Raw genomic sequence first — 23,427 nt, 5'->3', positions numbered from 1 at the left:
CAAGACTATTCCGAGAGTTGTCAATATTGAAATTCTGTTATAATTGACTAATAATTAAACAGCTGATGTTTTGCACCCTTTAATAAAAATGACTCCACTGATTTAAATCGGTATGAACATTTTTCAAAACATCTTTGTGTTCCATAGAAGGTTTCTGACATGAAGAAGGAATGACATGAGGATGTATAAATGGTGGCAGAATCGTTTACACGACACCATTTTCAACTACAAACGGAAAACTTGTTATGCATTTTGGACGTTCAGTTACACGACAAGTGTTTTGGGGGCCTGAAAATGCTAACTTTTGAAAACGGGATTCAAAGTGCACGTTTTTGAAAACAATAATGTTATTGTCTCTGTGTAAACTACAAAATTTGAGCATGTGTATTACATGTTCAGTCTATAGGCGTGTAGTGTTTCTTTACAAAGTGACATTGCCATCTACTGGCCTGGCATGCATTATACAGCGTTTTTAGTCGTTTTCGCAGATCCATGTGAACGGGGATTGTTTTAACAACGTTGTCATCTATTCGCAAAAAGCGCAAAGGAAAAACTTTTTAGTACATCGTTTTCGTGTAAACATACTCTTATTTAACTAATGCTTTAAGGTTCCTTTCTTTGTTGCATTCTTGTCAAGTTCTCACTGGTTCCTTAGGGATATTAAAGAAGGAAATAACACAAATTGACAATGCAGCAAGACTTCTAAATATCGCAGAAGCAGCTATATTAATGGGAGACACCAACAAAACATGATTCTATTGTGAGAATACCAAGCAGTCTCTATAAAGTATATAGGACATGCTGCACTCCTTCATGCATTGCTAATGTAATGCCTGTAGTGCTCCATTTCCAAACATGCCTGATGCCTTATGCTGTCTTTTGAATATACACACACAAGGGCCAATCTCACACACACAGTAATCTGCACCTCACAGGTCATGTCTTCTCCAGTGAATGCACGCGTGAACATGCTTTCAGCAGTCCTGCATCTTTACTTACAACACAGTATCTCAAATGCCAACACAATAATACATAATTATAGGGGAAGTGTATTTCAGAAGCACTTGTCTTCACAAAGTACTCAATAAAAAGATGCCTTAAGTTGGATCTCGGAGCTATCTCTCTTGGTCTATCACATCTCGTTTTGCCTTTATCCGCTTGAATGCTGGAGTGCCTGCTTGACGAGGCATCGCGAACGAACGGAGGATTTAGAAGATGAGAGATTCAGTGTGTGTGTGTGTGTGTGCATGTGTGGGGAGGGGATTAATATTCTGAATCGTGGAAGCAGATGGGATTTTTTTTCACTATTGTCTGCCGTAGACCTCTCAACGTAACACGATCGTGTAATTGAAACCACATCCATTGTTGCATGCAGAAAATTGAGAAGCTGCGGTGCAATACATAGTGTTCCACTGCCTTCTGCACTTTGCATTACAACATTTCTACAAGCACATTTTTTTAGCCGAAGCAACTAATGAAAAATGATTTAATCAACTCAAAACAAGATCTTAACAGGGTGCCACAGATCACGTGCAGTTGATAATGCAGTACTTTGGCTGTTCTTGCCCATAATAACATTATAATTAAAGAGAGAGAAAGAGTGTACAAGCCCTGTGCAGTCGATCAACACCTTTGACTTGCTATGCTGAGAGTATCGATTTATGTTCTGTGGTAAAGAGACCCTTTAGAAGACGATCATAAACATGCTTGAGGAAGCTCTGCAAGGCCAACTGAGACGAGTGGGGTAATGAGAAGGAATATTCATGTGGCTGCAAAACACATAAAAATAGGTGTGTATCCCACAGCCCACTGGATTTATTAGCATGTAATAGGTCAGGCAACCTAAATGTTTAGCGGCCCTGCCCATCAAGACGAATCTGTCTCACTGTGATCAATGAACAAGTCTTAAAAGGAACAGTTCACCCAAATTCATAATTTGGCATTCTTGCCTGTGGAAAACAAAAGAAGAAATTTTCCAAATTACATTGGACCACACTGAATTTCACTGTTCTCTAAGTACATGGTAACAGAGTTTTCATTTTGGGGTGAATGTCCCTTTAATCCTTATTAATGTACAAAACATACATTAGACATTTCATTCCCTTTTAGTTTAGTTTGACATAAGCAGTTGTGCAACATATTTACAGCTGTCTCGCACTCAGTCGCACACATATTCAAAACTGTACGACTCAGAATGGCCCATGCACTGCAGGGAGCTGATATTCACAGATGTGGATCATTTTTAGACTGTGAAGAATCCAAACTCATGACACTAGCAAAAATATTGCAAAGCACTGACAAAAAAAATAAGATATATTCTCTGTCACCAACACTTAGCTTCCACACTATGCAGATATAACACTACTTTATAACAACTTACAATTTTACATATGCATAGTTTTTTCAAATCAGCTGCAAATGTTATTCAACTACGGCCCTATATTCATATTTGAGTTTTGTAACATGAGGGCGAATTGTAACACCATCAGTTTAACCAGTTAGAAATGAGTTAAAGGGGTAAAATCACTATATTACATTAACCCTCTTGATTGAAGTGACCATAGAATTCTGGTAGGCTAAATTTTGATTACCCCAATAAATCCATGAACAAAATGTTAAAAATCTTTGTTTTACATTGGTGTTACAACTCACTCCAGTAGTGGGGTAAGTTGTAACACTAGCGTTGTTTGTCCTTATTATAATAATATTTCAATTTGTAGCAGACAAAAGTTGCACCGATATGAACATTTTGGCTGATAACCGATAATTGTTTATATTTGAAAGTCGATAACCAATATATTGGCTGACAAATCTAAATCCAAATTGTAGCCTATATGACTGACTTGCTCTGCCATAATATTTAATTATTTAATTTTTTACTTGCTCAACTGTATTTTCCTTTCTGAAGTGATTCCAATCATATTTCAAGCTATTCAAAAACATCATGGCGAACAGTGCACATCTGAAGTGTCTCAGCTGTATCGGCCAAATTGTCTTATCAGGCCCATAACAATAACATTAAAAATGAACATAGATCAGTCAATACCGATATGGTGGCCGATATGTGTTTTATAAAAGTTTGAATGTATAAAGGTACTAGAGTTAAAGCAAGTGTTACACACAGCTCCTGAACTTCTGATGTTTTACTGGTGCTGAAAGTTATTTTAAAGTGTCACCAAATGAACTTTTATTTCGTTTGTTCTCTTTTATTGTGAGCTACTTACCGCCTGTTCAATGGCGCATCTTTCTTTTGCTTTTTATTCATCACAGCAGGAACACAGGTCGTGAGCTCGGTCCAGTCCGCGTGCAAACCGCAACTCCAGCCCGTGGAGAAGCGCGAGAAGAGCCACGACTCCGCTTTCCCGGGACGGTGGCAAGTGCATTTCTTCTGGCCGGAGCGGCAGTCGCACGGGCGTTCCAGGTGGATGTTCCGCACCAGGTGTCTCCCGAACGTCGTTCCTCCGGTCTTTTGGATGTGGAGGAACACGATCACGTCGTTTCCCTTGATGTCGAAATCCACGTGGCGTTCGAGGTCTTCGCGCGTGAAGTTGAATTTGGACTGGAATCTAAACGAACCGTCCTCGTCCGTATCCGGAGGCTCTCTGGGATATTTGGAGAAGGGAAAACTCTCTCCATTCCCAAACCGACAGGACGTGCTCCCCGCTGGACAGATGTACTGATAGCCGATCATGACAAATAAAACGGTCAAAACAGGAACTAAAAGGAGTTTGTTGGATTTATCATCCATTGCAGTGACTATGAACTGGAGGATCACGCCATTGGTGATGCTGTAGCCGCTGAATGAGTCCTTCAGGTGCTTTAAACGGGTGATGCTCGCAGGCAAAGTCTGATCCGGCACAGAACAAGAACACAGCGCCTTTAGTTAGATCATAGTTACATAAAGGTCAGTTGGACCGTAAAAATTGAAGACATAAAGGAAATACAAGCCTTGCGTTTCCTCATTGTACTAAACTGGGAAATTACAGCTTCATAAACTACCTGATATAACAAATAGTGCAGGACTTTGAAAACCCATTTGCAGTGCCGATTTTCTTAATGTTTGACGTCAATTGTGTCCGTCCTCGTCCCATAGATCATAACGTAAGGCTTGGCCGGGCAGATTAGATCCGGACTCATCGCAAAACACATCCAGATATCCGTTCCGTCGCTCTGTGGTCAGCGCTGAATTATTGCACTGCTTTGTGATGCGGGTTCCTCTGAGATGAGCTTTAAGAAGTTGAGTTCCTGTTGCAACTTGCTCATAGAGAGAGAGAGAGAGAGAGTCAGTGGGTTCATTGGATGAGAGCCTCATATTGGGTCTATCTGACTGATCTTTCATTCAAAAGCAACTAAAATTGGGCAAATGTAGAAATAGGTGGGTAAAGTGTAGTGCTGTCAATTCGATTAATCGCGAAAAATCTAACAAAAAAAAGTTTATATAATATATGTGAATATAGGCTACACATATAGATATATTATATAAACAAACTTTTATGTTAGATGTGATTAATCACGATAAATCAAAATTGACAGCCCTAGTAAAGTGGGAGAGTTAGGCTCCATTCCCATTATATCCATATGAGTTTCCTTAAATGGTCAAAGTAATTACTAAATAGAGCTTTTGGAAGCAAATAAGTTGCTTTCCTATGTTGATAATGTCACAGGGGATGTGGCTGTGCTCAATTCACAACCACTGGCGGGGAAGGCACTGGTAAGGTAAATGACAAAGATCTGAGGTAAAACCTTAATGTAAAAGATCATTTAATGTTATAAAAGAAAGGATGATTAAGACAATGAGCAAGATGTTTTTAAATCAGAGAAGGGAGATGTGAAGGGGGCTATAGGAAATGTTTCATAATAATGAATATTTTAAGGGTAGCCTACTTATTTTTTCATTTAAAGGGGTGGTTGATTATGATTTCACGTTTCTTACGTTAGTTAGTGTATAATGTTGCTGTTTGAGGGAACGCGATTTTTGGATTATCATGACAGAATATGCTAATCAATGACTAGAAGATCAGCTTCACACATTTCAGAAACCATTCAGAAATGTTGTCTACATGTTGTCACTTCTTGAGTCTCTCCATCTTTGTCTGTCTCTAGTTTGAACATAAAAGGCTAAAAGTTTTTGAAATTTTCAGGACACAAGCTGTTGTAGCTCCGCCCTCTGTGCTGGGAGCAGCAGCTCATTTGCATTTAAAGGGACAGACACAAAAACGGTGCGTTTTGGCTCACCCTCAAAAAGTGACAATTTCAACATGCTGTATAAAAAATATCTGTGGGGTATTTTGAGCTAAAACTTCACATGCACACTCTGGGGACATCAAAGACTTATTTTACATCTTGTGAAAGGGCATTATACCACCCCTTTAAGTTGATTTGACAAGTGAATATTTCAACATTTATGCAAGCATATATTGGCAATAAACACTCAAACTATATTTAAGTACAAGCCTTAAAAAAAAAGTTTCCTGCTTTGTGTCCTACTTTACCAGTATTGCCTGAAAAAAAATCCAGGGTTTTGCCAGAATAGGGCTTTCAGTGCTCGGCATTTCTTCATTTTTGCTTTTGACTACGAGACACTCTAAGCTTTTAATTAAAGTGTAATGTCAGGTTTTGTGGCATTTGGATCCTAATTGAAAGTGCAAGAAAATACTACTAAACCTGTTACAATACTCCCTTGGTGTCCCTTACTCTAAATAAGCTCATAGTTTGAGCTGTGGTGCAGAAGGTAATGCATTGCTCCTGACATATGAAGCACTGTTGGAGCTTGTGGAGCCTGTGGTCGCGCTCGGTCTGGGTCATGTCCCACTTCTGTTCTCCCTGTTTGCTTCTCCACTGATCTACCAAATAAAGGCGAAAAGCTAATAAACAAAGTAAAAAACAAAACAAAACAGTATTACAAACAAAATTCAGGCATAAAAGTGACCAACTGCAATCCATAAGCATTGGATGTCAAAGTATAGTAACCAAGATATGTGCAAATAACAACTTAGAAGCTCATAATACTTGATATCAATAATGCAAGATATGATACCTCACCTGCTTCATTTAAAGTGCCTCTATTATGTGAATATTACCTTTCATGCAGTGTATTATAGCTATGTTTGTGAATGTAAATGGTCTGCAAAGTTTCAATGATCAATGATCAAGTGCACAACAAATAAAGTTATTGTCTCCTAAAAGACAGAATCGATTCTGAACTGCCGAAACGAGTCGTCAGTAATTCCAGTCTCACTTCCTGTTACATACCTACTTAACAATGTAACAAATTTGCATAATGCCACTTCATTAGCTGCCTGCGAAGTTGCGAACGACATCTACTTCGACCCTCAAACACTGTAGTTTCAGCTTAGGCTTGGAGAGTTTGGTTCGTGTTGTCGACATGTCGAGAAGATGCTGTTTTCTGCGCTGCGAAAGCAAATCCACTTTGCATGCACTTCCAAAGGATGAGGACTCGGGCTTGAATTGATACGGTATAACCGTCACCATTGTTACTGTTCGTATCACTGTGTATCAAGTGCTGAGGAAGCCTCCAGAGCTAAAATTCAGATATGGTAATGGGCGTTTCTTTTCCAACACGCACTAAAAGACCAATCACAACAGATTGGGCCATCCGACCAATCAGAGCAGATTAGGCTCTCGGAAAGGAGGGGTTCAGAGCAACAGGACCCTTGATTAAACCATTTTCAGACTCTTAAGAAATACAGTCCTTCAAAACAAAATTAGGAACCTTTAAAATAACATAATGGGGCACTTTAAATCCACTGTCATCGTAATAATATATTAAATGATTGTATTTTGAATAGAGTACATCATTATTCTGGAGGGAATGATAGTTGGCTGTTAATGGACATCTCCAAGCTTTAAATATTGGAAAGCTAATTAACATTAAAAGGACAATATGCACTGTTTGAAAACTAAAAAGACTGTCATTTTATGATTTTTGGCCTTGATTTGCCTAATGACGCAATCATCTTTACATTCACAACATATTTCTTTTCGAAAATGATTAACAACAACAACAACAAAAAGCAAATGTACAAAATTTAGATTTTTTTTTCTGGTTGCCAACCTGGGAGCATTTCAGCACCACGGACAGCTCAAAATAATAGAGGAAGATTCTTTCTTATGCCATTAAATCAATATATTGTACTTATCAAGACGATCTATAATTGAACTGAGTATTGTAGATAATTATTTGAAAGATCTAGCCTAACTGTCAGAGATAATAAGACAATACAACAATCATTAGGCTTTGGTTGAACTTGCTATAATTGGCTGTCTGTGTGTATCTTCAGGTTTCTCGTTGTGTAGAGTCTGTGGGGGTGGAAAAACATTCTTGTTCCTCAAACCATTTAAATGGAAGAATATAGGGTTGTTTTTCTCCCGACAGACTTAACATAATAGCATCAATAATAACTTTATAATAACTCCACCTCAAAATCATCCCCACTCCCCTTCATAACAAAAGCTAAAATGCAACCTTTGATAAGGCTGAGTGAATGATCACAATTGGATCACAGATTCTGTTTGCGATATTTAATTTGTGAAAAAGTGGAGGGTATGCAAAAAATTATATTCCAATACACTTTAATAATAATCATCTTGTGTAAGAGACGAGTGCAGATAATTTCTCCCAGGATAATTAGAGAAGCATCCAGCTTTGACAAGTTTAAGATTATTAGAGAGGGTATGACTCTGTCTGAAGATTCAAGGAAGCGACTATCTTTGGAAAGGTAGACATCTCATGAACACAGAGTCTGTAATTTATTTTTCTGTTGAGTGCATTTACATACATTAGTCATCAAGCACCACAGGAGCCTTGACAACAAGATAGGGAAAATTATTCTGTTTTTTGAAGACACATGACACAGTTTGGTGGCTATTAATGGTTAGCTGCCTTAAGAGTCACCGTTTTTAAGGAAATATTTCTAAAAACATAGCCTAATCTTATTTTATTTCAGCTATAGTTGCCAAGGCAACTTTTCTCAAGGCAACATTTCATTTCTGTATTGAAATAACTAAAACTGTATAACGTTCAGTTTGGTGTCTGTTTCGTTTTCATGGACTTTTGGGCTTTATACGACAACGATGCACTAAAAATGGAAAAGGTTTTCCTTTGTATTTTTCACGTACACACAACAACATTTTTAAAATGATCCCTGTTCACACAGATCCGCAAAAATGACTAAAACCTCTGTATTCTGATGCCAGGCCAGTGCTTGGCAATGTCACTTTGTAAAGAAATGTATGCGCCTATAGACTGAACACGTAATACGCATGTGCACGATGTCAGCATGTCCACAAATTCTCGTTTTTGTGATCCCAATAATGGTATTGTTTTCAAAAACTTGCACTTTAAAAACCCGTTTTCAAAAGTTTGCATTTTCAGGCCCCTAAAACGCAGTTGTCGTGTAAATGAATGGCCAAACGCATCAAAAGTTTTCCATTTTTAGTTGAAAACTGTGTCTTGTCTAAGACCAGACGTGATAACTTGTCTATATAAACTACATAGCCTAAATATTTTTTTAAAAGAACACACAACAAAATTACTAAAACTTTAACTAAAATGAAAATGGCAAATATAACAACAAAAACTAATTCAAAATATTAATGAAATGAAAAAATAAAAAAGGTAATTGTGACTTTTTATCTCACAATTCTAATATTTTTTCTCGCATTTGCAAGTTTACATCTCGCAATTCTGACTTCTTTTCTCAGAATTGTGTGATATTAACTCGCAATTGTGAGTCATAAAGTCAGAATTACGAGATATAAAGTCGCAATTGCGTAGAAAAGATATAAACTTTCATTTGTAAGTCATAAAGTCCAGTTCTGAGGTAAAAAAAAAAAAGTTTTCTCAGAATTGCGAGTTTATATCACACAATTCTGACTTAATAACTCACAATTGCACACAATTCTGAGAAAAAAAGTCTGAACTGCGTATTGTAAACTCAACTGCGAGAACACAAAATGAAGAATTGTGAGATAAAAAGTCGCAATTATCTTTTTTACCTAAAAAAGCCACAGATTTGCATAGGCTACAATTTCTTACTGGCGAATAATACAGTGAGAAAGGATGTGCGAGATCATAATAGAGCAAGAACCATCAACACTGCCAATATAAAACCTCCTATGCTCACAGTATATGCACTCGCCCAAAGCATCACCCTGCAAACGTGTAGGCCTGCGGTTTTGAGAGAAATCCATACAGAACTTTGATTAATGCAGCAGCAATGAGCTTTAGTCCTGCATTCCCCCAGCTGAGAGAAGTAATCAGTGTTCTTGTTCTGCCTGCACAGAGACAGAAAGAAAGAGAAACTACAGAGGCAAGAGGGCATTAGCAGAGCGTCCAGTATACATAATCGTGATGTTTCCCTTGTTTGTTTGATTATGTGATTTGATAATGCCGACTATTAGACTTCCCAGGGGGCCTCAGAGAAAGTGATTGAAAAAGAGAGGTTGCTCAAAGGGGGTTTACTGACTTATTGCAAAAGTGGAGCACTTAACACTCCAGTGCCTTTGGTGCTTTTAAGGTTCATAACCTTGCGGTTTATTTTTTTATTTTTTTTATTTTTTTTTGGAGTGCACTCCTCTAGATTACTCGTATGAAGTTACATAAGTCAAGAGGGGTTTGTGTATTCTCAGAAAGTTCAAATTAAATCATTCGTCTATTCCTCTTTATGGTTTAAACCAGAGGTGTACAAACTTTTGAAGGGCCAAAAATCATCCAACAATATTATATTGTAATTTACTCTCACTCATACTCTTTTCATTTATACTTATGTTCACCAAGGCTGCATTTATTTGATCCAAAAGACAATAAAAACAGCAATATTGTGAAATATTATTTACATTTAAATTTAGTATTTTAATATATTTTGAAATGCTATTTATTCCTGTGATGGCAAAGCTGAATTTTCTTAAGTGTCACATGATCCTTCAGAAATCATTCTGATGTTTTGGTGCTCGAGAATCATTTCTTATTATCAATGTTGAAAACAGTTATGATGCTTAATATTTTGGTGGAAACTGTAATTTTTTAGGATTATTTGATGAATAGAAAGTTCAAAAGAACAGCATTTATTTAAAAAATGAAAAAACATTTCTGTAACAATGTAAAAGTCCATACTGTCACTTTTAATCAATTGAATGCATCAGTCTATAGGCATTCGTGAGTACTTGACAACCATAACAACAAAGTGCCAACTACTGTCCTGGCATGTATAATACAGTCTTTTTAGTCTTTTTTTTCTCGGATCCGTGTGAACAGGGATTGTTGTCGTGTGTACGTGAAACTTTTCAATAAAAAGCGAAGGAAAAACGTTTCCGTTTTTAGGACACTGTTGCCGTGTAAACACCCTAAATAACACAATTTGAATTTTTGAGTGTACTGTTCCTTTAAGAGGTGCCAGAGATTTTGAGAGAATCCAAAAACGCAACAGGTATGTGGGTAATTTTTTGAATTTCTGGGCTTCTCTCCCATTCTCTGACAGCTTGAGAAGGATCATGCACTGTTGCTGAGGAGGAGTGATGGAGCGCTGCCGCCGGTTTTACTCTAAAGTGTGTCTCATCGCAGGCCGTTTGCCCGTTCTGCTAATGCGCCATGATGCTCTCTGCTTCTGCTGTGATTTTTATGGTGCCGTCAGCCAAGCGGGTTGAGAAATGGTTCACCAAAGATCACTGAGTCAGCGTCTCTCACCATTGCAGATATACAGCCCTGAGAGAGCGGGCTTGAGATTCTGCGAAACATTCAATGGATCTAAAGTGCTGTCTTAGGTGGACTGCATGAATATCTTCCAATTCCTTCTCAAAATATTCCTCCACAAGAATCACAATTTCACAACATTCATGTCCTTAGCACAGCTTAGTATGAGCAACAGTATAGTGATGCCTTATCGAACGCCACTAAAATTTACTGTATTTTATCACACAGCTCTCTAGAATACTTGATTCTGATACACTATACCATTCAAAAGTTTGGAGTCAAGATTTTTTATGATCTTATGTTCACCAATGCTCACTATTTGATCAAAAATATAATAAAAACAGTAATCGTGTGAAATATTTTTTTCAATTTAAAATAAATATTCTTTATTTTAATATATTTTAAATGTAATGTATTCCTTTGATGGCAAGCTGAATTTTCAGCATCATTACTCCAGTCTTCTGTGTCACATGATCCTTCAGAAATTAATCGAATATGCTGATGCTCAAGAAACATTTCTTGCAAAAATTATAAATTTTCTGTAACGGCATACTATAGTATATATATATATACTAATAATATACAGGTAAAATGATAAAACTCCTATAAACTCCAAATCTCTATTTGTCTTAAAATGTCTTGACTTTTTAAACCCACTTAAAAAATATTTCAACAGTTGTTTCAGTGAACAAACAGCTTTAATAACCTTCGCAAACAAAACCATTTTGGAAGAATTATATCACAAGCTCTTGCTTTCTTTGTTATGTGCAAAAAACATTGGCATTATATTTTATTGTTTATTTGAAATATTTTTCATAACCACGTTCTCCACATGCTTTGGTCTTTAATAACATAGCATCACTACAATGAATGGCTCTGCACAATGGTGTATTGTTATGCTGAAGTGGGGAAACAAGATTTAAAAAAAAAAAAAAAATATATATATATATATATATATATATATATATACAATAAATACATGCTGGGCACAATTTGAACAACATGGTTGGTTGAACCAAGGTCTCCTGTAGAAGCATTTTGCTGTGAGTGAGAGAGACAGGTCTAATATGATGATTGATAGCTGTGTGTGAGCTTGACAAAGAGCAGTGCTGACTAAAGATTTGAGCTGCTGATCCAATAAGCTGTAACCTGTGTTTTTTTATATATTTATTTATTTTTCAAACTGTTGACTAGACTTTTAGGGTCTTTTAAAGTGCCCTGTAATTGTCGCAACATTATAATAATGTATAATTTGTTTTCAACCAAGTCATAATTTAGAATTATAAATCGCATTTAGTATTATTTAGTGATTTATTTGGTAAAAGTAAAGTGCTTTTATTTTGAAGTTTTCCGCGCAAGGTTTTATGGGACGCACGTGTGTGAGAGAGTCGGCAAGCTAACAGCAAGTGAAGCACGGACAATTTAATGCTTTGATAAGAGTGTTAAGGTTGTTATAGTGGATGTCAGCGATCTAAGGAAACCTTTATTCCCTTGTGTACAGCATGCAGCCAACGAGGTATGCTGTTTTGTGTCTGTATTTTACTTTGGTAAACGTTATTTTACATGCTGCGCATGTCATTGTATGTTCATATTAAGCTAATGCAGTCTTTATTTTCTCGTTATACTGTGTTTAGTTTTCACGGTGGAAATGGAGAATAAGCTTCAAATAAACCTGTTGCAAGAAAACCACTTGTGTCTGCCAGTGCTTCGAGGGAATTACAGTGAAAACTCGGACTGTTCATCAACGCGAGTGGACATTAATCGACGGCGCGCAAGTTCAAAGGATCAGCATCAGTCGGTAGCGCGCAGAACTGTCATCAAAGGACTGAAGCCGAAAACATGCACGCACGCAGACAGAAGTAAGAGGACGCACAGATCTGAATGATTAACGTTTTCAAGACAAAGCCATAAAGAACTGGAACACTAATAAGTCAAGAGTGATCTAAGAAGAGGGCTTCTGTTAAGGTTTGCCAAAAGGATTTTTGCGTCAATATAGCATTTGTAGTGTGTGTAGTAAATGTTTTGACTTATGTGACCATGAAATATACATTGAAGCTTGCCATTTTGTAGACACACAGTGCCAGAGTTAAAAGGAAATTATATTCAAGTTTAAATAGTGTGTTTGGAAATAGGTGAAGGTTATTGGCCATTTAATATTTAAGTGTCTAAGTCTATAAACTCTGCAGCACATTTTTGAAAGGTAATATCCAAAGTTGAGTTTAGCTGGGGGTTTTTTTGTGCACATTTTCCATTTTCTAATCTCATTTGAACCTTCTCATTGAAAACTGGAATTTGAAAACCTTTAAGTCATTTAAGCTTACAAGTAACAATATGTAAGTGACATTTACATTTGAGTAAGCGTTAAAGGCAAACATAACAGTTTAATTACAGCCTTTATTTAGAAAAGTGGGTCAATTTAAAGGATTAGACAATGTCAGAGTCAAGTGAGCCTACAACCCAGGTTAGGGAAAGCATAGAAGAAGATCAAGTTGGTGTTGCTGATGTCCAGCAAGAGAAAGCGCAGCAGCCAAGACGAAGTCAAAGAGTCAGAACTCTAACTGAGAAAGGTAGAGAATTGCAAGATGAAAAAATTAAAGCGCTTCTACAAAGGTTCAATTACATTTACGACAAATGGAGAACCCAAGTTAAATCTTCAAAGAAGCCATTATCACAGTCAACAGAGCCCTTACCTGATGATCTGCTTAATGACATCATTGATTGCATCACAAGTCTTTCTGCAGATGTTCAGCGTGTTTATGATGAACTACGTGACCTCTCAATTCCAGAGCAAGACACGCGTCGAAAAGTGGATCTGTGTGTAGAGATTTCCAAGTTCATTGTATCCAGAGCCTCAAGTCGACTGGATGGAAAAATTCCAGAAGGAGAAAAGCAAGATTGGCCTGAAGCAGGCTCTCTCTTCGACTCAAGTACATACAAGTCGGGTTCTGTCACTTCCTTCTCGAAAGGCAACTCGGTGCATTCAAGTAGGTCTTCTGTTAAACGACAAGAAGCTGCCGCTGAAGCTGCTGCAAGCCAAGCTGTTCTGAAAGTGTTACAAGAACAAGAGAGAGAACAATTGGAAATACAGCGCCTAGAAGCAGAAGCTAAAAGGAAGATAGCTGATCAAGAAGCAGCAGCAGTAAGGCGTCGTTTAGAACGAGAAGCAGAGGAAGTGAAACAAAGACTACAGAGAGAGGAAGAAGAATCTAAAATTAAGGCTCAAATGGAAGAAGAGTTTGGAGCTCTACAGAAGACTCTGGAAGAAAAACGGAGGAAGATACAGCATCTAGAGGCAGTAAAGGGTCTTAATGCAGCACGAGCGAAAATGCAGGTATATGATCAAGTGAAAGTCAAAGAAGAAGAACGGAAAGACATACTAAAGCATGAGATGGTAGCAGATAACAAAGTCCCGGCTCCTTCAAGTCCTCAGTCTCTACATATGACCTCCATCCCACAAGCTATGACCACCTCAAATGAAAGTACATCAGAGCTCATTAAGGTGCTTGCAGGCGCTTTAAGTGCCAACAGAATTCCAGTTCCTGAACCTTCCGTTTTCAGTGGGGATCCATTGCAATACAACGATTGGAAACTCTCCTTTGAAACACTGATCGACCAGAAGAACCTTCAAGACAAAGAAAAGATATACTACCTTCGAAGATACGTGAGTGGAAAAGCTAAGAAAGCCCTCGATGGTTATTTTCTTCTTGGAACTGAGTCTGCCTATGTTGCTGCATGGGAGATTTTGGAAGAGAGATACGGAAACCCATTCACAATTGCAAAAGCATACAGGGACAAGCTCCAAGCGTGGCCCAAGATGGGATCTAAGGACAGCCTTGAGCTCAGGGAGTTCAGTGATTTTCTCCGTAGTTGTGAGGCTGCCATGGTTCACATCAAGGCATTGGAAATCTTGAATGACTGTAATGAGAACAGGAAAATTCTCTCCAAGTTACCTGATTGGCTAACGTCAAGATGGAACCGGAAGGTTATCGAAATAGAAGAAGAGATAAACCAATTTCCCTCCTTTAGCCAATTTGTCAAATTTCTGGCAAGGGAGGCCAAAATTGCCTGCAATTCTGTCACATCATTGCAGTCACTAAAACAAGGTGAAGCTGAAAACCCAAAAGTCCAAAAACATCAAAGCTTCAGAGCAAAGACACTGACCACAAGTTCCAGCGAACAGACTTTTACTACATGCACTTTCTGTAAGAAAACTGGGCATACTTTGCACAAATGCAGGAAGTTCATGCAGAAAGCAGTTTCAGACAGAATCAAATTCATTCGAGTTGAAAGTCTATGCTTTGGGTGTCTCAGGTCTGGTCACCAGTCAAAGAGCTGCAACAGTAGAAGTGTCTGCGACATTTGCAACAAGCGGCATCCTACCTGTCTGCATGAGGAGCGAGACAAGAAAGAACAAAGACCGCCACAAGCCAAGCAAAATCCAAGTCAAGAAAGATACAGAGAAATACCTCAATCATACCAACATGAAGAAACCACAGCCGCTACTTCCAATAGAGTAATACTTGGTGAAGCTAATGCACAAACAGCTGCAGTAATTCCTGTCTGGCTTTCATCCTTAACTCAACCAGAACAAGAAGTCCTTGTATATGCCCTGTTGGATTCTCAAAGCGACACAACCTTCGTTCTAAGTGAAGTAGCTGAAGCCTTGGAAGCAAACAAAGAACAAGTGAAGCTCAAGCTCTCTACTATGACCTCAAGAACCACAGTAGTAAGCTCTCAAAGAGTAAATAACCTACAAGTCAGAGGCTTTTACTCCGGTAAGAACATCTCCTTGCCACCAGTCTACACGCGTGAGTTTATTCCAGCCAACAGATCGCACATACCTACAAACGAAACTGCGAAAGCATGGTCCCATCTAGAGCACCTCCAAGAAGAGATCGCACCTCTGCAGGACTGCGAAGTAGGTCTGCTTATTGGGTATAACTGCTCACAAGCTCTACTTCCAAAGGAAGTTGTGTTTGGCGAAGATCATCAACCTTATGCACAGCGTACGGACCTTGGATGGAGCATTGTTGGCCATAGGAATCCCACTGTAGACTACGGTGATGCCATCGGAATCAGTCATCGCATAGTAGTGAGACAAGTGACACCAGGTTTGGAGCCTTCTCTCAATCTCAAAACTGAAGTACACTATGTGAGCCGAACTAAAGTAAAAGAGATCACTCCCTCAGACATCATAAAGGTCCTTGAGTCAGACTTCTCTGAAAGAGCTGGAGAAGATGATCTGGTGTCTCAAGAAGATCTCAAGTTTCTGGCAAAGTTGAGAGAAAACATCACACAGAAACACAATGGTCACTACGAAATGCCATTACCGTTCAAAGAGGAAAGACCCAAACTACCTAACAACAAGACATGCGCAACACATCGACTGCACTGTCTTGAAAGGAGACTAAAGAAAGATCAACAGTATTACAAAGACTACGTAAACTTCATGGACGATATCATTTCACGTGGTGAAGCGGAAAAGGTCCCAGAAGAAGAAATTGACAACAGTCCGGCCTGGTACATTCCACATCATGGAGTTTATCATCCACGAAAACCAGGAAAAATACGTGTAGTATTTGACTGTTCTGCCAAGTTTAAAGAAACATCTCTCAATGACTACCTGCTTACCGGTCCTGACTTGACAAATACATTGGTGGGTGTTCTATGTCGCTTCAGAAAAGGTTCCATTGCAGTCATGTGTGACATTGAAAGGATGTTCCACCAGTTTCACGTGAAAAGGGAAGATCAAGATTATTTAAGATTCCTTTGGTGGGAGAATGGCAACTTGGAAACCATACCATCAATTTACAGAATGAAGGTCCACTTGTTTGGAGCAGCCTCGTCTCCTGGCTGTGCCAACTTCAGCCTGAAACATCTGGCAGGACAAGGACGAGGTCAGTTCAGTGAAGACTCCATACGCTTCATTCAAAGAAATTTCTACGTTGATGATGGTCTTGCAAGTGTCCAAACTGAGAAGGAAGCCATTCAGCTCGTCAAAGAATCAAGAGAACTTTGCTCCACTGGCAAGCTAAGACTCCACAAGTTTGTTTCCAACAGTGAGAAAGTGATGGCAACCATCCCAGAAGAAGAACGTGCCACAATCAAAGATCTAGACATGGCCTTGAGTTCACCGCACATGGAGAGAGCTCTAGGAGTAGAGTGGTGCATCACATCAGACTCATTCAAATTCAGAGTTCAAGTAAAACCTAATCCGCTAACAAGAAGAGGTGTGCTCTAGAGGGCTGCATTGGGATTGAGTCCCGCCGGGTCCCGCGGGACCCAACGCAAATCTCGCGGGAGCGGGCGGTTTGAATTTTGCTGCGGGCGGGAATGGGCGGCTAAAAAAAACACCGCGGGATAGGGAGGTTGCCTAGCGACATAATGGAGATGTCAATAAATGATGTAGAAAAGAACCTCAAACGAGGTATTTACAGCACAAAAGCTAAGCAAGGCAAGTCTGACATTTGGAGAAGTTTCTCAATTGTTTGTGATAAAGATGGAAAGGAACTGGACTTTGTTCATTGTGATAAATGTGCAAAAATATTAATCTACAATGGGCACAAATCCGGCACGTCTGGGTTGAGGCGACACACCTGCTCTGTTCTCCCCGGTCAAAGTAAGCTGGTTTTCAAGGATAAACAACATCTCCCTACACACATTAAACAAGAAACTACAGAGAAATGTGTGGAAATGTGCTGTCTAGACATAAGGCCATATGACTTCGTCGCCGGGAAAGGCTTTGTTGATATATCGCAACACTTTGTTGATGTCGCCGCAAAATATGGCAAATTTGATGTTAAAGATGTTTTACCTCATCCAACCACTGTATCCAGACATGTCGAGGGGCGAGCCCAAGTACTGCAGGCGTCAGTGGCAGCGGAGATTAAGCCTATCATTGATACATATGGATGTGCCATCACAACCGATATATGGACGGAGGATTATCATAAAACTTCCTTCATATCCGGCACCATCCATTATACAAATAACAACTTCGACCTCGTTTCCAGGGTGTTATTCGCGGCTCCCTTTGAGAGTGGTGTGTCAAAGACAGGGGAGAATATCAGGAGCCTGCTGTTCCAGAAACTCCGTGAATTTGGAATAGATGCGTCACTTCTATCTGGCCGTGTTGTGTTTGTCACTGACCGTGGAGCCAACATAGTCGCTGCCCTGCGTGGATACACCAGGCTGAACTGCAACGCGCACATCCTGAACGTCACCCTATCAAGTGCATTTGCACCAGACGTGTTGGCTGAAAGTACTGAGCTGTCTGAACTGTTGACCAGTGCAAAGAAACTGGTGAAATATTTCAAACATTCAGGTCTTCAAAACAGCTTAAAAAAATCCCTCAAGCAATCCATCGAGACAAGATGGAATTCAAATTATGAAATGTTGGATTCCATACTGCAACAGCATGATGAGATCTCCACAATACTGCTTAGAAATAACCAGTATGAAAGAATTGCGCAGATCAATGCAAACACTTTAAAAACAGTAGTTGCGTTCCTTAAGTTATTCAAGGAAGCTACTAATGACTTAGAGTCCGACAACTCCACTCCCAGCGCATCACTTCCACTGCCGTGGTCCGTGAAACTCATTGAACACTGCCAAGCAGCAATGCTCGAGCCCTTGCTCTCTGGAGTCGCCAATGTGTGTGCCTCGCGTCTGGAAGAACTGATGGGCACCAGTGACACATCTGCATTACCTCTCCACATGATGTACAGAATTGCAACGCTCCTGACTCCTAAAATGCGAATGCTACGGATGCTGCCCCCAGATGAAAAAGACGAAGTGGTTAAAGGTAGGCTATATGTAACCTATTACAGACATAAACAAAACACAGTGCAATTACAATAATAATAAGTGAAAAGCAGTAAAAAAAAAATAGAAACGGAGATAAAAGACAATGAATAAATAAAAAATCTAAATGAATAACAGCATGAGCCATTTTAAAAATACATATTAATTTTTATATAAATCAAATCCTATCCAAAGGCGCAAAGGAACTTATTCAGAAGATGCAGTTTCACCTGGGCCCCCCAGCCACAGCAGATGAGCCACCAGCCAAAAAGCAAAGCACAGACCGATTCGCAGACTGGGAAGACGATGCTTCGTCCGTTGCTTCAGTGCCAAAGCCGATCGATGATGAAATGGCTGAATATCTCAGCTCCCGGCTCTCTGATAACCCAGACCCAGACAGCGTGCTTCAATGGTGGAAGTTCAACAAAGAGCGCTTCCCAGCGCTATCAAAGCTGGCACGTTTCATCTTTAGTATCCCCGCATCCAGTGCGCCTTCAGAGCGGGCCTTTAGTGTCTGTGGGCGCATCTTGGAAGAGAGACGCACGGGATTGGGACCGCAGTCGATCAGCAACATTCTCTTCCTCCACAGCAATATTGCAAAGTGATTCATTTGTTAAATTCATTCGTTAACGTTGTTTATTTTATGTTATTTATTAGTGTTGTTTTCTGAGCACAGCCCCTCGTTGCCATCTGTTAATTAGGTCAAGAGGCGTGATGCTGCCAGTGTTATTGAGCAGGCTGCCTAAGTTTGAATGTTTTTATTCTTATTTGTATTTTTTCAAACAGAATACCTGCGACATCTGGCTTTGGCTAATAATTGTAAAACTGCTGTTTTTCATGTAGCCCAGTTTATCATATTATATTTATTTTTTTGCAAAGCAGTCTATTTTTATGTGCAAAGTTTTTGATAAAAACGAAATTATATTTGAATGTATTGTGTGTGTTTTTTTTTTTTGTTTTTTTTTACATGCAGGCCAGGGAAACGAAACAAACAACCCCATGAATCTCTTTAATAATAGCAATAGAAATACGTGTTTTTTTCCTGCGGGACGGGAGAAGACACAAAATCACTGTATCTCTATTATTGTGCGGGAATAAATTCTCAGAGTTTTGCGGGTGCGGGCGGGAGTGGACATACATATTGCGGGAGCGGGCGGGAGTGTAACACATACTTTGCGGGAGCGGGCGGTAATGGTCAGAAATTCGGCGGGCGCGGGCGGGAGCGGGATGAAGAAAACAGTCCCGCGCAGGGCTCTAGTGTGCTCTCTACTGTAGCCTCTGTGTATGATCCCCTGGGGTTCATGGCACCCTTTGTCCTTTTGGGGAAACAAATACTCCAGCAAATGTGCAGAGAGAAAATTGGCTGGGATGAGGAACTTCCGGAAAACCTAAGACCCAAGTGGGAGTCCTGGATCAGAGACCTGCCCAATCTGGCTGAAATGCAAATCAAAAGATGTTTTTTACCTTCAAATTTCGGCAACGTGAAAGGATATGAACTTCACCACTTTGCGGATGCAAGCGTCTCCGGCTACGGTGAATGTACCTACCTGCGAGCCATTAACATGTCCGACGAAGTTCATTGCTGTCTGGTAATGGGCAAGTCAAGAGTGTCACCAACCAAGGTCACAACTATTCCGAGACTTGAGCTCTCTGCGGCAGTTGTTGCGGTTCGTACTAGTGACATGCTCCAAAGGGAATTAGAAATCCAAGATCTGCAAGAGTTCTTTTGGACAGATTCCACAGTCGTTCTTGGCTACATAAACAATGACGCCAGAAGATTTCAAGTTTTCGTAGCCAACCGCATACAGAGAATCAAGTCAAGTACAATGCCTGAGCAATGGGCTTACGTTGCCTCTGAGGACAATCCGGCAGATCATGCCTCTCGGGGTTTAACCGCAGAGCAACTTAAGACCTCAAACTGGTTCACAGGTCCAAAGTTTCTTTGGTGTAAAGATCTACCTAAAAGAGAACCCAAGGTGGGAGAAATCAGACCGGATGATCCCGAGCTTCGCAAGGTGCTTGTGTGTAATACTAAAGCCAAGGAAGATAGATCTTTTTTGGATCGCCTACAGAAGTTCTCTGATTGGTCAAGAGCAGTAAAAGCAGTTGCTAGATTGAAACGACAAGTCAAAGAATACAAAGGTGTGAAGCAAAGAACCAATGAAGCTACGAGCCTAGAAGAAAGGAAAGAAGCAGAACTCGCTATCATCAAGCTAGTTCAAGAAGAAGCATTCTCAGATGAGATAAAGAGCTTGAAAGCAAAACGGGTAGTTCCCAAGACCAAAGACAGTAAGCTGTATAAGTTAAGTCCTTTCTTGGACGAAGAGGGTATTCTAAGAGTGGGAGGACGCCTAAGTCAAGCCGCGTTACATCCTCATGTGAAACATCCGGCAATACTCCCAAAGAACTGCCACATATCAGTCTTACTCATTGAGCACTTTCACAAAAGAGTACAACATCAAGGACGTGGCATGACAATAAACGAACTGCGAGCTAATGGATGGTGGATCCTGGGATGCAGCAGTCCTGTCTCATCACACATCTCCAAATGTGTCAAGTGCAGAAAGTACAGAAGAGGTACTGAAGAACAAAGGATGGGTGACTTACCGCAAGACAGAACGGAGATGACTCCACCCTTCACTTACGCAGGCATAGACTGTTTTGGTCCAATCTATGTAAAGGAAGGAAGAAAAGATCTAAAAAAATATGGTCTCTTACTTACCTGTCTATGTTCAAGGGCCATACACATAGAGATGATTGATGACATGACAACTGACGCATTTATTAATGCTTTAAGGGCATTCATTGCCATAAGAGGAAATGTGCGTCAACTAAGATGTGACCAAGGAACCAACTTTGTTGGTGCAAGGCGAGAGTTTGCAAAACTCATGAAAGAGATGGATCAAGAAAGAGTAAAGGCTCTAGGATGTGAATTTTTTATGAACCCTCCAGCGGCAAGTCACATGGGCGGTGTCTGGGAGAGACAAATAAGAACAGTAAGGAGTGTTCTAACTGCTATACTTGACCAGTCATCGCAAAGGCTTGACAGCACCTCTTTAAGGACATTTCTGTACGAGGTTATGGCTATTGTTAACAGCAGACCACTCACAGCTGAACATTTGAATGATCCATCTGGACCTGAACCTTTGACTCCGAACCACATCCTTACAATGAAGTCAACCATCATTCTGCCTCCACCTGGACAATTTGTTGGAGAAGATCTTTATCTTCAAAAGAGGTGGCGTCGAGTGCAGTATTTGGCTAATGAGTTTTGGACCCGATGGAGGAAAGAATATCTATTAAACTTACAACCAAGACAAAAGTGGCACATGGACAAAAGAAACTTGAAGGTCAATGACATCGTCCTTCTACAAGATGATCTGGTACCACGCAACGAATGGAAGCTAGCAAGGGTCACTGAAGTCTATCCAGGGTCAGATAGTAGGGTGAGAAAAGTAAGGTTGCTAGTTAGTAACACTACATTTGACAAAAAGGGGAAACCCACAACTAAAACAGTGTTTCTTGAAAGGCCCATACATAAAGTTGTTACTCTGCTTGAGGCAGACTAAGGTGTTTAATGTTTTACTGAAACTCCATGCTAAATGGTTAAATACCAAAAGGTTAAAAGTTTTGTTTAAGTTTATTTGCAACAACCATTATGTGTAGAGAAATCCACATTAAGGTTTGTGTGATTTGGTGGGAGTGTAATTGTCGCAACATTATAATAATGTATAATTTGTTTTCAACCAAGTCATAATTTAGAATTATAAATCGCATTTAGTATTATTTAGTGATTTATTTGGTAAAAGTAAAGTGCTTTTATTTTGAAGTTTTCCGCGCAAGGTTTTATGGGACGCACGTGTGTGAGAGAGTCGGCAAGCTAACAGCAAGTGAAGCACGGACAATTTAATGCTTTGATAAGAGTGTTAAGGTTGTTATAGTGGATGTCAGCGATCTAAGGAAACCTTTATTCCCTTGTGTACAGCATGCAGCCAACGAGGTATGCTGTTTTGTGTCTGTATTTTACTTTGGTAAACGTTATTTTACATGCTGCGCATGTCATTGTATGTTCATATTAAGCTAATGCAGTCTTTATTTTCTCGTTATACTGTGTTTAGTTTTCACGGTGGAAATGGAGAATAAGCTTCAAATAAACCTGTTGCAAGAAAACCACTTGTGTCTGCCAGTGCTTCGAGGGAATTACATGCCCCATCATACTTTTTTGGATATTTCCTGTCATGTTGTTTCATGTAATATATCTGTTTGTGTATGTAAAAGGTCTGCAAAGTTTCAAAGATCAAACTGCACAATAAATGGAGTTTATGGAGTTTAAAAGAAAGAGCCGATTCTGAACTGCCTGAAACAAGTGATTGGGAATTCCAGTCTGACTTCCTGCTCGAACATACGTAGGTTTGTTATACATTTGCATAATGCAGCCTATGGTCTTCATTGGCTGCCAATAAACAACTTCTACTTTGACCCGCCATAAAAGACACTATAGTTGGAAGAGTTTGGTTTGTGTTGTCGACATGTCAAGAAGATGTTGTTTTCTGCACTGCGAAAGCAAATCCACTTTGTATGCACTTCCAAAGGATGAGGACTCGGGCTCAAATTGATACGGTAAAACGTCTCGGTTACGTATGGTAACCCTCGTTCCCCGAGGAGGGAATGGAGATGTCAAGTCAAGACTGACGAATGGGGATCGCTTGCGAGCCTATCTACTTCGAGTGAAACTAAACGAGCCAATGCACATTGGCATGCGATAATTGCACCAGCTGCTGTGCATTGCAACGCGAGCATATAATGAGAAGCAGGTGCGCTGAAGAGCGGAGCAACATGTCCTTGTGTTCGCACAACTGATCTCGAGACTGAGCCAGAATCAGCCAGTCATCGAGATAGTTGAGAATACAAAC

The 23,427-nt window shown here is 39.7% G+C and overlaps 2 protein-coding genes across 3 annotated transcripts in view; one reads left to right on the top strand and one right to left on the bottom strand.

Moving 5' to 3' along the window:
- hs6st3a (heparan sulfate 6-O-sulfotransferase 3a) overlaps positions 1 to 5,743 on the bottom strand; it is a 46,944-nt gene extending 41,201 nt beyond the window's left edge. Inside the window, exons 1-3 of one of the 2 annotated variants that reach the window (XM_079883766.1) lie at positions 5,695 to 5,743; positions 4,000 to 4,254; positions 3,225 to 3,847 (exon numbers count right to left, since the gene is read on the bottom strand). In XM_079883766.1, coding sequence (XP_079739892.1) covers positions 3,225 to 3,748 — 524 coding nt within the window. In that variant the 5' untranslated portion in view covers positions 3,749 to 3,847; positions 4,000 to 4,254; positions 5,695 to 5,743. Of the gene's footprint in view, positions 1 to 3,224; positions 4,255 to 5,694 lie in introns of both variants that reach the window. The other variant, XM_079883765.1, reaches the window with a different exon arrangement.
- A 6,355-nt stretch (positions 5,744 to 12,098) lies between these two features.
- LOC307166215 (uncharacterized protein) lies at positions 12,099 to 16,952 on the top strand (the record flags this gene model as incomplete). The annotated part of the gene is made up of 2 exons (XM_079884430.1): positions 12,099 to 12,227; positions 12,346 to 16,952. The coding sequence occupies exon 2, from the start codon at positions 13,143 to 13,145 to the stop codon at positions 16,950 to 16,952; it is 3,810 nt and encodes a 1,269-aa protein (XP_079740556.1). The 5' UTR covers positions 12,099 to 12,227; positions 12,346 to 13,142.
- Between the last annotated feature and the right edge of the window lie 6,475 nt (positions 16,953 to 23,427).

Source organism: Squalius cephalus (genome assembly GCF_949319135.1).
Source record: "Squalius cephalus genome assembly, chromosome: 10".
Taxonomy (NCBI): Eukaryota; Metazoa; Chordata; class Actinopteri; order Cypriniformes; family Leuciscidae; genus Squalius; species Squalius cephalus.
The sequence above is the reverse complement of the archived record's forward strand: the minus strand, read 5'-3'. Positions and strand labels throughout refer to the sequence as shown.